The sequence below is a fragment of the Euleptes europaea genome, chromosome 14, assembly GCF_029931775.1.
Source record: "Euleptes europaea isolate rEulEur1 chromosome 14, rEulEur1.hap1, whole genome shotgun sequence".
NCBI lineage: Eukaryota > Metazoa > Chordata > Lepidosauria > Squamata > Sphaerodactylidae > Euleptes > Euleptes europaea.
In genome coordinates this window covers 29,981,675-29,998,181 of record NC_079325.1, presented here as the reverse complement: position 1 = coordinate 29,998,181, position 16,507 = coordinate 29,981,675, and the positions used below count along the sequence as shown (strand labels likewise).

The 16,507-nt window shown below is 49.1% G+C and overlaps 1 protein-coding gene across 1 annotated transcript in view; it reads right to left on the bottom strand.

Annotated features, from left to right (window-relative positions):
- Positions 1-3,719: 3,719 nt before the first annotated feature.
- SEMA4C (semaphorin 4C) overlaps positions 3,720-16,507 on the bottom strand; it is a 51,417-nt gene continuing 38,629 nt past the window's right edge. The window contains exons 6-14 of the mRNA XM_056860530.1: positions 16,146-16,262; positions 14,735-14,886; positions 13,796-13,971; positions 12,596-12,740; positions 11,210-11,432; positions 8,982-9,097; positions 7,797-7,954; positions 7,317-7,387; positions 3,720-4,895 (exon numbers count right to left, since the gene is read on the bottom strand). Coding sequence (XP_056716508.1) covers positions 4,054-4,895; positions 7,317-7,387; positions 7,797-7,954; positions 8,982-9,097; positions 11,210-11,432; positions 12,596-12,740; positions 13,796-13,971; positions 14,735-14,886; positions 16,146-16,262 — 2,000 coding nt within the window. The 3' untranslated portion in view covers positions 3,720-4,053. The remainder of the gene's footprint in view (positions 4,896-7,316; positions 7,388-7,796; positions 7,955-8,981; positions 9,098-11,209; positions 11,433-12,595; positions 12,741-13,795; positions 13,972-14,734; positions 14,887-16,145; positions 16,263-16,507) is intronic.

The following is a 16,507-nucleotide window of genomic DNA, read 5'->3' as shown; positions in this document are numbered from 1 at the left end:
GGAAAGGTCCAGCAAAGAGCTGCTATTATGAGATGATCATTGGGGGAGGGGTTGAAATACGTGGAAACAATCAACCCGTTGGACACTAACTGTTCCCAAACTCCAAAGAGTGTCCCTTGAACCCTGGATTAGAGACCTTCATGAAGCCTTTGGCTTAACTCCTTAATCCCGTTGTAATGAAGCCAATATATATATATAATTGAATTCACACACATTAATCCTTTCCTACTCTTGCTCCTCTTATCTGGTCTTCTATACTGACTAAAGTTTGATTGTGGACTTGCTCAGAGGCAGGGATCTCTTATCTTTTGCTCATGAAACCCCATAAAATGCCATGCCCATTGGTGGCACTATATAATATTTGCTCCAGTGCCACACCTGATTAAGGAGTGGGAATCACCAGACACTTGACAGTCCAGGATTTGCAGAAGGGTTTACTGCCATTTTTCAAAATGACGATTTCACCTAATACAGTGAGCTTGACATGCTTCTCATGTGTGACAGAAGAAACAATACTATGACGTTTTCCAGGCAGGAAGCTGCAAGTGAATCAGGCAGGGAGGAAAGACCCACAGCAAAACAGCCATTGGGAAAACACGTAATGATTGAGGTCCTTCTCTGAATTTATACGTGTGTGCAAAACTGACAGGAGAGGGAATGTGTAAACAGGCAGTTTTTACGACAGCAGACAGCCTAGCTCCAGATCCATCCTGGGAGCTCCATGTACCTCTTTCCTTCCCCTCTAGCGAGGAAATCCAGAGTCCCCAAGGAGGACTGTTTTTTCTCCCTGCTTCGCCCTCCGGAGTGCTGGGAACAGAGAAATGCCCTTTTATAGGCCTGGTGCTGCATTTTCCATGAGCTCACATATAAAACGCAAAGGCTGTGCAGGGCAGCCCCCCTCCCCCCCCAACACGGTGGAAAGAGGCCCATAATGATAACGAGAGGACTGAGAAAGATCCAGGAGTGGCCCGGGCAGAAGAGCTTGTCTTGGCCCACGTCCCAGATAACTTTAATCAGACGTTTCATAGCCAGGAATCAAAACTTAAACTACAGCGCCTGTTCCTTCCCAACCTACACAATTTGCCAGGTCCCCCTCTCCACCAGAGACATATTGCTCCCACCCCTTATCTTCCTGCTTTCCCCCCATCTTTCTGCCTGGGACCTTAATTCCTCCAAAACATCTACCAAAAGATCTCCTGCTCTTTTGATTCTCCTTTCTCCTTATGCCTGGAATGCCTTCTCAGAACATCTACGTGGTTCCCAAAGTGGGTAGTACCACCCCCGGGGGGCGGTGGAATTACCATGGGGGGCACTAAGAGGCAAGGGGGCAGCAGGGGGTTGCTAGAGGTGGGCCCATTCAACTGTGTTGTTGGATAGGGTAGGAGATGCTGGGGTTCAGTTTGTGGAGCCAAGGGGGTGGTGGCCCGAAAAGTTTGTGAACCACTGATCTACATGATGCCATCACTCTTTCACTCTCTCCCATCAACCCCAGTTCAAAACTTCCCATTTTGTGAAGCTTTTGGCCGGACTAGTGTCCAGGGGTCAGTATGACTGGACACCTCTCAAGGTAACTGAAGGCACAAGAGAAAGCAGAACATAGGTGAATCACACTCTGCTCTCTCCTCTGGAAACTGGCAGTGCAGTAAATCTGACTTGAAGCTTTTAGACCCGAAAGTATTGATGGAGCCAAAAGGAGAACAAGGAAGTCATACTGGGCTCTCTCCAGTGTAGCTGAAACTGGGATGTGGGGGAAGCTACAGAGGAGGGATAGAGCCACAGCTGTGGGGGGGGACCTATTGCTGTGATGGAGGGGAGGACACCGACAGAATTTGTGTGACATTTTGGGTTGTCATAGCACTTCCAAATGCTGCTCCAATTCCCGTGTTTGCACATGACCCAATTATGGTTAGGGTTGCCAACCTCCAGGCACTATCTGGAGATCTCCTGCTATTACAATTGATCTCCAGCTGATAGAGATCAGTTCACCTGGAGAAAATGGCTGCTTTGGTAATTGGACTCTATGGCATTGAAGTCCCTCCCCTCCCCAAACCCCACCCTCCTCAGGCTCCACCCCAAAAACCTCCCGCCAGTGGCAAAGAGGGACCTGGCAACCCTAATTATGGTGTTTTGTTTTTTTAAGCAAGATATTTGTGAAAACGTGAGCATTTCCCCAGGTTTGCAGAAACCTTATGTGGAGGTCCAGGGGGTTGGCATCAGCTTTGCACTCTGCCCTTGCAGCCCCAGCCAAGTCTCCGGGGATGGCAGAAGACCTCAGATGCTGAGAAGGGGTTCCTCCTCTTCTCTTTCCAAACCCCCTTATATGGGCTATGTGGAATCACGCACAGGCCCAACAGATGGCCCTGCCCTCTCACACCTGTCCCTCCTTTGCCTGATGGCCCGGCCACAGCTGCCGGCAACAGCCCCCTGAATGAGACTGCTTGGTGACGTGGTGGTGCTGTATTTCATCAGTTGGTGGCAGGCCTGTGAGGGGTCAGGGCAGCTGCTGGGTGGGGGGAGAGAGCAACCCTACGGTTAGAGTTGGTCATGTTTGGGACAGGCAGGGTGAGCCCAAGGGCAGCACAGGGACCAGGAGAAAGTCCAATCTTGGATACCAAAATGGTAGCCTGGCTGTTCCCACTGTGTGGGTTTGGGTATCCACACAGGGACCAGCTCTTTGCTATCAGACAGAGAAGGAAACATCCAGTCTACTTCCCTTCTGAAGAAGTGAAATCTGTAAGGGCATTTACTGAACAGGGAAAGGATCGGAGATCTGAGGAACATGGAACCCAGAGAGCTGCTCAGATATGATTTTTTTCTCTCTCAACTTTATTATTAATATAAAAATATTCAGATATTTACATCAAATAAATATATTTCAGTAACAAATAAATTACACTGGAATTGATGGGGGCCTGAGGGGGCAGGTGTGTGGCTTTTATCAAGAAGCCTTTCTCATGTACTATTTACAAAGGTCTTTAAAAAAACGGTACAAAGAAGGAAGAAGTGTGAAACCAGCTGCTGTCGGTGTGAGGCATGCAAGGGTACGGAAGAGCCACAGCCAGACGGATGGGGATATCTACACCGCATGTTCCCCACCCCAAGAGGGGGGAGAGGGAAGATCAGTTTAGTCTCACCAGTTACTTTAAAAAAGAAGAAAGAAACAGTTTATTTCTCTCTCACACATATACAGCGAACCCACCATGTGGCTGATTTGGGGGACTCAGACCATGAGGCAGGACTCAGCAGGAGGTTCACCTACGGAAGCCTCTTTGAAAGGACCGTGCATCTTCCCACTCAGATCTTCCCTCAGACTGTCCCAGGATCAACAGTGCATGTGTTTAAGGGGGGGGGAGGGTTCGCCACCTGGTTTGTCTGCCTCAGGCATCTAACTTCTTGGCCCAGCCTCAATTCTCACCCCCCTCTTTTCCCAGGAAAAAGAGCACAATACGCTTGCCTTTAAAAAGCCCAGTCCCACAACAAACAAGAGGTCCGTAGGAGCAGGAGCGGGTAAAACTCATATAACCGTCATGCTAGTCCCCAATGTTCCATTTCATGGGAAAGCAGCCACTCCGTGAGCTTGGCCACTCTTATCGCAAATGGCTGGTCGTTGGGAGAGAAAAGGGAGACATAGAACAGCAAGGAGCCAATGGCGGCTTGGTACTGGGACCCAGGCTCTGTGCCCTGTCTTTTCCAATGACCACTGGTCAAAGGGCCACTTCAACAAGAAATAGGCCTGGGCTTGGCCCAACAGTCCGCCCATCAATGGGTCAGTGAGGTCAGACTCACCGTCCAAGGCAAAGGAAGAATGAAAATCCCTCCCACACGGTCCCGGGAATGTCCAAGAAGGAAGCACAGTTGGAAAAAAACACTGAAGAACATGGGAAGGAGCAATGGGAAGTGTATAAAAATTGTGGATGTAAAGAGGGCGTTAGGAAAAGAACGCCTGAAGCAAGTCCTTAAATAGGATTTCTTTAAAAAGTAGTCCTGGCTAAGGGCAGTGATCCCAGCCTTGTTTATGAGGTAGTTGTGTAGCGTACATGTCCACAGCGCAGCTCATACTGACGATTCCTCAGGGTTGGAGTCAGGCAGAGCCTGCCTTTGTTTGAGTTTGCGGCGCAGCTCCTCGGCAAGGTCGCTGTAGTCTGGCCGCTCTTCGGCACCAAGGTTGAGGCGGATGTAGCCATTGGAAGAAGAGCCTCGGATGTTGCCCAGGTTGATGCGATTGGGCGAGTGGAGGGGCGGGGACTGGAGTGGTTGGCCAGGGATGCCATTGGCGGTGGGAGAAGGGGTGGTGCCCCCATTCTGGCACACAGCATGGCCCGGCACGATCTTAAGGGAGCCGTCCGAGTAGTAGTAGCTGGCTGGGTCCCACAGCTTCTCGTCAGAGTCTGAGGTGGTGCTGGGGATGAAGGTGGGGCTCTTGGACTCCTTGGGCAGCTCGATGGGGTAGACCAGAGTGCTCTCGATAGCTTTGGAGCCCTTCTCAAGCTCCTCCTTCAGTCTGCGCCTCAAGGATAACACCACCAGCAGAAGCACCAAACACACGGCTGCCAGAGCAATCACCACCATCCATACCACGCCTAAGTTCTCCAGTGGAGCCCGTGCCTCCAGCGACAGGGCCGGGCCAGAGACCACCACTACCGCATAGCCTTCCACCATCAGTTCGTTCCGCTCTTCCACCTGAGAGCACCTGTATGTACCAGTGTGCCTTGGGCTGGCACCCAAGATGATCAGGGCCTGGAGATGGGAGTCATACAACACAGAGGTCTGCTCTTCAAGCAGCTCCTGCCCATTGAAGGTCCAGCGGGACTTGGCCAGGTTGGAGGTGAGGCGGCAAGGAAGCACTAGGTCTGTGCCCGCCATCACTGTGATATTCTTGGCAATTATCTTGGCTGCTGTGGAGAGACAGGCAGAGTACAGATAAGAAACAAGGACCACCCCTGGCCATTCTTCCACAGGTAGCTGGTTGAAACAAGGAAGTGCTTCCTCGTATAATGAGTAATTGACTTCATTCAATAACACTGAAGTAATCTGCAGTTCTGGACTTGTGATTTCAACTGCTGCCTCTGAGTTGTCTATCTTGGCTACAAACCATGTTCTTTTGGCATAAGGTTCACATTATTGAATATGTAAATAACAGAGGAACCAAATGTTTGATTCTGAATATGTAAATAACTGAGGAACCAAATGTGTGATTTTGAAAGTTTTTTTTTTTTAAGGTACAGATTTTGGGAGGTATTTTCACAACAATTTAAAAGGAATGGGTGAGGGCGAAACATTTTGCATGGGCAAAACACTGAAATTTGGACATTTGAACTTTGCAGCACGTACCAGGACAACAACAGTACTGAAAGCCCCTAAAAACGATGACAAGTTTATTATCTGGTTTTGGACAATTATATCAGGCGGCTTGAAACAAGGAATGTTTTAGCAAGCTCACTGTGTGAAGACAGCACTGCTGGCTACCTCTAGCACCATTTGTGAGTATCTGTCTGTTTTCGGTAACAAAGGTGTCTTCACAACAATTTAAAAGGAATTTCTGAGGGGGAAATCCAGGGGAGGAGGGAGTAAAAGAAACACTCAAAAGAAAAGGGAGGGGGGAGGAGAAAATTGTGGAGGATAGTAAACTGGACCAGGCATAGTTTCTCATCTGCCATGATTCTCTCTCCCACCCCCCACTTCACCCCTCAGCCATTCCTTTTACATTGTTGTGAAGACACCTTTCCTACTGAAATCAGACAGATAATCATGAACTCTGCCGGAGATAGCCGGCTGTTCCACCCTCACACAGTGAGGGCCCAGCCGCTTGCTCGCTAACACAGTTATGGTCCCAAACCAGATAATACAGTAAATTACTTTTAAGGGGGATTTCAATACTGTCTGACACCCGCTGCAAAGCTCCAGTATTTTACCAGCACAAAACCCTTTGCCGTCACCCGCTGTTTAAATAGTTGCAAAAACAACTTCCCCAAACCTTGTACCCTTAAGAAAAAACCCTGCTCAAAAATCACACATCCACTTCTTTGATTATTTGCATATTCAGTAATGCTCATTTTATGCCAAAAGAACATGGCTTGAAGCCAAGATACATGACTGAGTGATGGCAGCTGAAATCACAAGTCCAGAACTGCAGAGTGTTTAAGCGTTGAAGTAGCAGCCACGTCTCGCGGAAAATTCCCCTTCCCCCCCCCCCCCAGCAATGCATTCTGTATCTCTTGCCTTCTGGCAGAGGCACCGTCTCCTCACAGCCACATTTCCATTGATTGGATTATGCCAACCATCACTAATGAAATTTAACCCAGAGTGGCACAGCAGGCATATGGATGAGCCTGTCATGGGATGCGATGCCACGAAAGGAAACAAGACTGAGTTATTTCCTACATGCCGGCAACCAAGCTGTGTTCCCTGCTTCCTAAGGGAACTTCCATAAACAATGGCTGGACAGGACGTCTTAATGAAATCTGGTGTGTGTGTGTGTGTGTGTGTGTGTAGGGGAGAGCTTGGAGCCAAGCCAAAAAGCATGCTTACAGCTAAGCCAGGTTCACTACTTATGAGTGGAACTTTTCAAGCTCAAAGGGCATAGTAGGTATAGAAAGGGAAAGGTGGAAAGAATCGCTATCGACTTGGAATGTGCACAATTGTTTATCTGAATGATCACTTATTTCTGTGTGCACAATTAACATACATGATGAAAAAAACACAATCATAAAATCTGACTAACATGGCATTATTTATGACTACCTAATGGGGTGAAAGAAATAATCATTACTGTTAGTGGCACACTGTGGTCACCTTCATCCCCCCCCTTTCCCAAACCACCTAATTTTAAATGGAATACCGAGCATGAGCAAAGCTGCAAAGAACTGTGGGATGCCATGTGGATCATGAAAATTCCTTGGTGAACATATTAACACCTGTACATGTATTTGAAAGTTCAAGCAGTATAAAGCACTGGGGTTTAAGGAGATCTCGCCCCACTGAAGCAGATGGGCACAGTACACATTGCTATATGAGAATTTTATTACTATTTGGACTCTGCTAACATTCTCTAACCCTAACATTCTCTTGTCATGTTGTGAGGTTCACTGAGGATGTTCCTTTTGGTGAGGTTTCCTACAGAACGCCACATCACAATCCCTGTTCCTCGATCTCAAAATATGACTGCCCTAAGTGCAGAACCCTAGTGATTTCATCTTATGCTCAGGACCAGAAACATAGGCAAAAACACACACGCTAGTAAGTCCTGGAGTAGCCAGGGATGGAGCAGCCACAACAGTATTGCCTAGGGAAAGCAACACGTGCAATGAATGACTCACCTGGTCTGACCGCCCGCATGGGGCTGCAGATTGCTGGCTGCACTCCCAAATCCTGGAAGAGCATCGAGGACCTACAAGAGCAAAACACCGGCATGTCACAAGGGCGGCACAGAACTGCACCCAATGGCCGAGAACTGCTGACAAGAGCAGAAGACAGCGGAATGGCAAGGTAGGACCAGAGGTGGATCTATGCACATTGTCCACACATATGGATTCCTTGTGTAGGGACAGAATCTTGTACAGAGTTTGGCAGCCTGAGAATGCAACTGGTTCTGTCCACTTTTTTTTTAACAAGCAAGTTTCTAGACCTCTTGGGTCAAACTTGTTAACAGATGGATAGCATTTGGTAAAGTCTTGGAAACAGGGTTCCTGAATGGGTGCTTCAGCACCCGGCTGCATCCTCCAAATCGCTCTCTACAGTTCTTTTTCTTATTTGTCCCACGGTCCAAACTGTTCCCAGCCGATCAATGCACTGCTTACCCGTCATAGGTGTCAATGCGAACACAGGAACTACCATTCCTGCTCCAGGCACAGTAGGGGTCCTTGGCAAGGATACAGTCGGCACAAGAGTGGTACTTGCTGCAATCAGCCACAGGAAGCTGGGTAACTTGGGAGTGGGAACCGGCAAACAGCACCCTCTGTGAGCGAGAGGGAAGAGTATCACAGCTGGAGCAGCATCTGGAGACACACCTCTTTGCCCCAGCACTTGTGCGTTAGGAAGCCACTGAAAGGGCCGCTGAGATTTCCTTTCCTGGGCTGCTACCTTCCATGCACTTGCTCTCACAGGTTTAAACTTCTCATGCAAAATGTGGTATCCCAAGGATCTAAGTTAACATTCGCTTGCTTTTTACACCCAAATTTCTAGCTCTTCTGGATGCAGAGAAAGCCATGAAAGTACAACAAGCCCTTTCTGCTAAAATCTTAGAAATGAGAATGGAGTTATGATGACTTTCATGGGGATCAGAGTAGCCTACACAATTCCATCTCCCCTTTCTGTAGCTACACTTCCCCATCCTTCCATGCTGCACAACACACCTTTCTCTAGTCACCACACCATGCCCGTTCCCTAATTCCTTACCCACTCCCCCCAGTCCCTGATGGCAAAGATGATAGTGGAAGCCCCTACTGGAGCTACCAGAAATGACCAGCCTGAAACCAGTAATGACGTCAACCCCTCTGACATCAGCTAACCAGTCTTGGCTGTTGGAGATATAAGAGGAACCTGTAGCCTTAATGTTGCAGTCATCACCAAGGTGACAGCAGGGAGGTATGGCATTTGGGGCATAGTGGCTGTGCCAGAGCCACAGAGAATCTAAGGGCAATCCTGTGTGAGACACCACAAGGGGCCTCTCTAAGGTCACTGAGGCACCTACAGGAGTCAGGGACTCTTACTAAGACAGCCAGCATGGTATAGTGGTTAAGAGTGGCAGATTCTAATCTGAAGAACCGGGTTTGATTCCCCACTCCTCCACATGAAGCCTGCTGGGCGACCTTGGGCCAGTCACAGTTCTCTCAGAACTCTCTCAGCCTCACCTACCTCACAAGGCACCTGTTGTGGGGAGGGGGGAAGGGAAGGTGACTGTAAGCCGCTTTGCGACTCCTTTCAGTAGATAAAAGCAAGGTATAAAAACAAACTCCTCTTCTTCTAACCAAAGACCTTCTTACCTTCTGCGGGGATAGCACTAGGCTCTTGACAGGCTGGGCATGGTCAAAGATCTGTAGCTCTTCAATAAGATGGATACCCGAGGGCAACATCACAGATTTGTGCAACCAGCCATTATCTGCAAAGACCCAAAACAGGGCAGAAGGTCATGGCCACAGGCAATCACAGGAAAAAAAGGGGGGGGGGTGATACACCTCTTCCCTATCAAAGAAAACCCTCTGTTACAGATTCCTGATCCCACAGCTCCTCCTCCTGAGAAGTACCCCATGCATCAAAATCAGAATCAGTGGTGGAATACATACAAGATGTACCAAGTTCAACCCCCAGTATCTCCAGTTGAAGCTCTAAGGAAAGACCCTTCTCTTCCTGACACCTGGGAGGGACTGCTGCCAATCAGAGCAGGCAACACTCAGCCTCATCAGGCAGCTTCATCTATGGTCCACCAATCTGACCAAAAAATAGTGCACATGACATTTTAAGCCCACAGCCTTGAGCAGGTAACAGCACCCACCCTCCCGGAGATGCCAAGAACATGAATGTACAAAGCTGCCTTTTACTGAACAAGAATATCGCCCCTTCCGTATTGTCTGCTCCCTCTGGCGGTGGCTCTCCAGAGACCCAGGCAGAAGTCGTTCCTACCCTTGCCATGGAACAATGCCAGAGACTGAATCTGGAACTTTATGCATGCCAGCTATATATAACGTTTATCTTTTAACATCCTTCTACCAGCTGGGACCCATCTCTCTGAAGAACTGCCTCCCTGTTATATATTCTTGTGTGCCAATTAAGCCCTCCCAGTGGCTTCTTCTTATGGGCTCCCTCTCCTGGGGAGATTTGATCAGCACTAGCCCCTTGGCTAAGAAATGGTGTGGGACCAGTCCAATGCTGCATGATGGGCTGTCCTTGGAGTGTAAAAACTCTCCTTCTTTGCTGGTTTTTAGAAAAGGGTGGAAGACAGTTCTGCTTAGGACAGCCTGATGTTGATTTCATTTGCCGATTGTTCTGTGATAATAAAGGATATTGTGGTTCTTTAGACCATGTGGCAAGTTTCATGAGGGGAAAGGCAGTCTATAAATAGTTTAATTAGTAAGGCCTTTATTTTGTGGATTCTTTGAAATGGAGCAGTGATTTCTGACATCTGGCCTCTTTTGGGGTCACCTTATTTCCTTTCTAAATATAGAGAGATGCCTTCTAGTCAGTTTTCAGATTTTCAAAATAAGAAGCATAAGGACTAGCTCTTATGGCTGCAAAAGATATGTTAAATGTGTAGCAACATTTGAGGACAACTCAGAATCCAGAAGGGTGTACAAGATCTCCAATGGGGGCTTCAATGTACATCATAGGTCAGTGATGGCGAACCTTTTAGAGACTGAGTGCCCAAACTGCAATCCAAAACTCACTTATTTATCGCAAAGTGCCAACACGGCAATTTAATTTCTTCAAATTTGGCTTTATCTGGAGAAGTAGGGGATTTAACTGAAAGGTGGGAGGCGCTGCAAAGCTCGCGCTGTGGCCCAAGCGCTCTGCTCCCCTCCAGTTATGCCACGCTGTGAGCTATGCTCCCCTCCAACCTAGCTCCCCTCCAACCCCACCACGGGAATCACCTTCGCCACAGACTCAACAGGCTGCCGTCTGCACCACACCCGCCTGGCATGTGAGCTGCCCTGCTGCATGTGACAGGGGAGGGAGGAAGCGCTCCCATTGGGCGGCTGGGCAGAGGGGCGGATGATGTGAGAAATGCCCTCAGGCGCACGTGGAGAGGGGGAGGGGAGCAGCCCGGCCCCACGTCCCTCTGGCTTTCTAGTAACGAACTCAGGTGAACTCTGTGCTGGGGCGACGGCGGCGTGCCCACAGAGTGTCCCCTCTGGCACGCGTGCCATAGGTTTGCCACCACTGTCATAGGTCCTTGTTCCTCACCTTACTAAGCAAAGCTCAAATAAATTACACAAAGTAAGAGAAAATTGCAAATTAAACAAATTTAATTTAAACCTGCTGCAAAATTGGAATTTTTGGGAGCAGAATTCCTTTTTTCTTTTAAAGAACAGATTACATACAGCCCTGACCACTGATCCACTTGCTCTGACAACAGGAATCCAAAATCTCTGGCAGGGGATCTTTACTAGCCCTTTTATGTGAGATCTTTTAAGTAAGGATACTGAGAATTGAACATGGGAGCCTCTACAAAGAACATTCTCTGCCCATGGGCCTGTGGGATCTCCTAGTTCTGTACCTGTCCCAACAAACAGCACTTCATAGGCTTTGCCATCCAGGCCGTGCACCCGCTCTACCACCAACTGGGTGAAGTTGGCATCCTTCTTGACCAGCAAGGGCCGGTTCCCTTGGGGCGCCACCACCTCGTCCATCAGCGGGTGCTTCTTGGCAAAGTTGAGGGTGTTGTCCGGCAGCTCCATGGATGTGTGGAAGTTGTTGTGCCGGTGCCAACCAGTGATACACTGTAAAGAAGCGGAGAAGGCAGGACATGAACATGAGCTTCAAATTTGTTCTGCTCTGAAAAGATTGTTTTAAACTAGTGTACGGAGACTGCCTCTGATGGCACTCCCCTCATAAGAAAGGCCCTGCTGGATCAGACCAAGGTCCATCAAGTCCAGCAGTCTGTTCACACAGTGGCCAACCAGGTGCCTCTAGGAAGCCACAAACAAGACGACTGCAGCAGCACCATCCTGCCTGTGTTCCACAGCACCTAAGATAAAAGGCATGCTCCTCTGATACTAGAGAGAATAGGTATGCAGAATGACTAGTATCCATCCTAACTAATAGCCATGAATACCCCTTTCCTCCATGAATATGTCCACTCCCCTCTTAAAGCCCTCCAAGCTGGCAGCCATCACCACATCCTGGGGCAGGGAGTTCCACAATTTAACTATGCATCCCGGGTAAGGCCAGCCTGCCACACATTCCGGATAAAGGTACAGTGATTCAAGGTAATACAGTTCCCAAGCAGGTTCTGAACCCAGTTCTCCTGCCTTTACTGATTAGTCAACTAGGTGAAGGAATGTAGGCCGCTAATCAACCAGGCACTCCCTGCAAGGAGGCAAACTCCTATGACCATGTGGAAAAGAGTTTGCCTGCTGACCTGTAAGCCTAAAGGAATGGTGTGTGTGTGTGTGGGGGGGGGTGCAGGTAGAAGCCGAGATCATGTGGTGTCTGCGCGGATATGGTCACACTAGAGAGCAGTAGGAAGAGTCCCACAAGCTTACGGTCATATTTTCATGCAAGTTCAATAAATTTGAGCCAATTCCATAGTAATGACGATTATGCACAACAGCTCCATCATTGTGTACAGGCTCAGATTTTTTCAATGCATGCTCCAAGCTTTTGTTACGCTGCTACAAAATGGCCTGTGCAGTGGCGCGATTAAAAAAAAAATTGTGAATGCATGTTGGAATGAGCATGGATATGATAAATCCATCACAGGGAATTTTTTCAAAGCCTGTGACTGTGTCAATCTCTGCACAGGAGATCACGAGGGAGTCACAGGTACTTCTCCTATTCGCAGTCCAAAAGGGGGCAGTAATGAAACATGTAGAGGCAATTGTGCCTCTGGAGGTGGCAGGGACAGCGGGCAACGGGACATTTCCCCTCTGGCAGTACTTACAGATCCAGGCCGAGGAGTTGGCACTTGGTCTGAGTATCGACCCCACTTCTGGGATTGCTCCCTGTACTCCTTGTAGGGTCCTTCAAACACCTTCTGCACATCCTCAATCTGGTATTGGCAGACAGCAGAAACATCCACTCCTCCCCTGTAAGGAAATGGGGTCAGGGTTAACCGCCAGTCAAGGTGGGAAAGGTTCTGTGGGTGTTACGGCAGCATGGGCAGCAGGAGCCTCACCAAGGATTGCAACCCACACATAAGATCATAAGAACATAAGAAAGGCCCTGCTGGATCAGACCAAGGCCCATCAAGTCCAGCAGTCTGTTCACACAGTGGCCAACCAGGTGCCTTTAGGAAGCCACAAACAAGGCGACTGCAGTAGCACCATCCTGCCTGTGTTCCACCGCACCCAAAATAATAGGCATGCTCCTCTGATACTAGAGAGAATAGGTATGCAGCACGACCAGTATCCATTCTAACTAATAGCCATGAATACCCCTCTCCTCCATGAATATGTCCACTCCCCTCTTAAAGCCCTCCAAGCTGGCACACGGAAGCCACTGGCTCCTGGTGCTTGTCCCTGAGCCACCAGCCTACCATCCACCCCCAGGGTTCCTTTTGCAACCCCGTCCGTGCCTTTACGTGCTGCAGTAAAGAATCCTACAGTCATTCCTGTTTGCTTGACTGCAGGGAACAACCAGCAGAAGAAACTGCTCTCTGACACCCAAACTGGGCTCAACTGTTCGGCAAGCAAAGGATGGAGGGGCCTCCAGGAGCAGGGCAGAGCCAAAGAAAATTCAAAATCAGAACCAGGAAAGCCTCTGTTCTGCAGCTGATGTAAACTTGGACCAATTTGCAATCTCGTTTTAAATACCCCAACAACTTTTTTTCTGTTCTGGATAACTGATTTTGGCTTTGCTATGTAACACTGAAGCCACCCACCCCAAGCCTTGTATTCAGCTTCTGAACCTTCAAACAGGCATTGCTTGCAGACTGCCAAGGTCATCTTTGTGGCCATGAGGGCTAGAAACTTCATGTGTGTTAAAAAACGCAACAATTTTTCATACTGCTGACTTTTATTCTTCCCACCTTTTGTCGGACGTTTATGCTCTTAGGGAATGACAGCTGGCATGTAGCTCTGACAGCAAGGCAGAGGCCTGCCACCCCTCTGGGAAACCCCAGAAAATTTCCATGCTGCCTTACCAGCGCGCTTGGAAGACCCCAAAGAAGCTGGTGTCACGCCAGTAGTCCCCGGTCAGCGTGTAGGACCCCTGAATCCGGTTGAAATGGAGTTGCTGCTCTGGAATGGAGCACACCAGCCGTGCCTTCAAAAACGTCGTCCATTTCTTCTGCAGCGTGCGGGCTCCACCCAAGTCCCCCTGCAGGGAAACAAAAACTTTTAGGGGGAGGAGCACATTTGCCAGAAGGGCCCCTGAGACCAGATCCCCTTTCTTATTTTAACAGGGCACCATCAATCTGTGTGCCACTTTACAAAACAACAGAAGCTGCATGTGACACAGAGCGAGCTCTCTGCCCCCAGGAGCAAACAACCTACAGCAGGGGTGTCAAACTGAATTGTTACGAGGGCTGGATATGACATAAATGTCACTTGGTCGGGCCATGCCTCGCCAGCCCAGATTGAGAATTGCGGTGGGGGCGGGGGGCTGCCTCGGCTGGCTTGCGGGCCGGATAAGAGCTCTCGAGGGGCCAGATCTGGCCCTCGGGCCTTATGTTTGACACCCCTGACCTACAGTCTCTGACAACATGGAACTAAAAGGCTGGACCCGAACAGATTCTCTCTGGCCACTCGAACAGGCTATGCTGACAATCGTGGGACCTGCACACACAGAAGCCAGGTGTGATGGGGGTGGTTGCACAGTGGGGGAACACACAAGATGGAGTGAAAAAGCTGGCTGGGTTCAACTCAAAGGGAAGAAGGTCCAGGTAACAAGGTCTGGATGTGAGCGAGAGTAGATGCACTTACCTAATCTTCATTTGGGGGGGAGGGGGGACAAAATATTGTTCTCCGCCATACAATTTTCCTTAGCACTTCCAATGCATTACCAGTTTTGAGCCTTACAACAACCCTATAAGGGAGACTGTGTCCTTCTCAATAGGGCCCCTCCGGGTGCTCCCGCTTACCTTGCAGACTCTGGCTACCCGGGCTACCAGGTGCTCTGTGTCACAGTCGTACTCCAAGGCCCGCTCGCTGAAGAAGAAGTAGACCTTGTCGTCATCACCGTTCTCGCTTCCTAGACTCTCCTGGATGTAAGCCGAGCCCACAAAGTGGGGTTCTGCAAATGGACAAGGGGACAGATCAGTTGGCTGCTGGAACTGCAGCCAACCCCAGCCTGTTTGGTCCCTTCCAAATGCCCACCAAAAACAGCACTCTAAATAAATGCAAGCTGGAATCCATCCTCAACATGGGTCTCCTTTAGCAGTAAAAAGTTTCTTTCATCGTCTGCAGTGGGGGCACTGACTTCTTTTCCACCCTTAGCACTGTGGTAAGTTGGATAAGAGTGTCAGAATTTGACTGTGGAGGATCCTGGTTCAAATCCCTGCTCAGCCTTGAAGCTCACCAATAACTGAGCTAAACGTTACACTCCCCAAGTGAGAAGAGCCCCATCACATGCGATCTCTACCTGCCGAGGAATCATAGAATCACAGAGCTGGAAGAGACCACCAGGGTCATCTCTCCCACTAGCAAGCAGAGAACACTGGAATGGGCAGAAGGCACACAGACAATGAGCGCCAGCATGGAGTAGCAGTTAGAGTGTGAGACTAGGATCTGGGAGATCCAGGTAGGAATCTCCACTCTGCCAGGGTGAGTTTGGCCCAGTCACGCACAAGCTCAGCCTAACCTACTTCGCAGAGTTGTGAGGATAAAATGGAGAAGAGGAGAATGCTATAAGCCACCTTGGGACCCCATTGGGGAGACAAGCAGGGGAACAAATGAAGTGAGTTGAAACAATGAAAAGGAAGCAACTGGCTACCTCTCTCTGTCCTGCTTATCTCCCCTGTTTTCTTAGCATCTAATTTTCCTTGCTCTTAACCCTCCCAACTCCTAGGAAAAATCAGATGCCCAAGAAGAGAGATAAAGGGCAATATACTAGTGATCAGGAGATACAAGCCCTGCATGCATATTTGCTGCCCAATCCAGCATTATCTACTTATCACAGGGATGCCTTTGTCATAACTTCCACTGTGATGGAGCTGCTTCCATGTGGCAAGTGTCATGTACTGCCAGGCATGAATGGCCAGGGACCGCTCTCTTCTGCCTTTTTCAGTGAATGCTTTCGGATGGAACCAAATCAAGCACTGAGACACAGAAGAAAGGGAGTGGGAGTTCCTTCAGGTTATCTAATCTGATGTCAAGAGGCGTGATCTTTTATTAGCTGAACCTACAGGAATCAAGATCTTTCCCTAGAATCCATCACACAAACCACGCAGCTTAAAAGTAGCTGCGGTGCATTAAAGGGCTGTGTGCAGACCCCAAGGCATGCAGACCCAAAGCGCTGTATGCAGACCCCTTCTGCCCGGTGCATGATCTCACCATTGAGCCAGGTAGGCAAGTACTCCGTCTTGACCGAAGAGCGCAAGCCCAAGTTGCGCAGGATCACAGGCTCGGTGCCCAGAAAGTTGTTGAGCGTTGCCGAGTACAGATCTCCATCTAAAGGGGTGCAAAGAGAAGAAGCGAGCCTCAGTCAGCAACAGCCCTAACGTCCAAGGCAGAAACAGGGAGAGCAGACTAACAAACTGCCAGGCACCTGAGCTAAATAAAAAGTTCTCTCCAGGCAAGGAACCTTTTCAAAAGTTGGGTCCTTCCCTTTTAGGCCAAAAACAACTGACATGTATGCTTGAGTAGGTGGGCTAGTGTAATTTTTTGCAGGCCGTGGACATTTTGCAAGGCCAGGG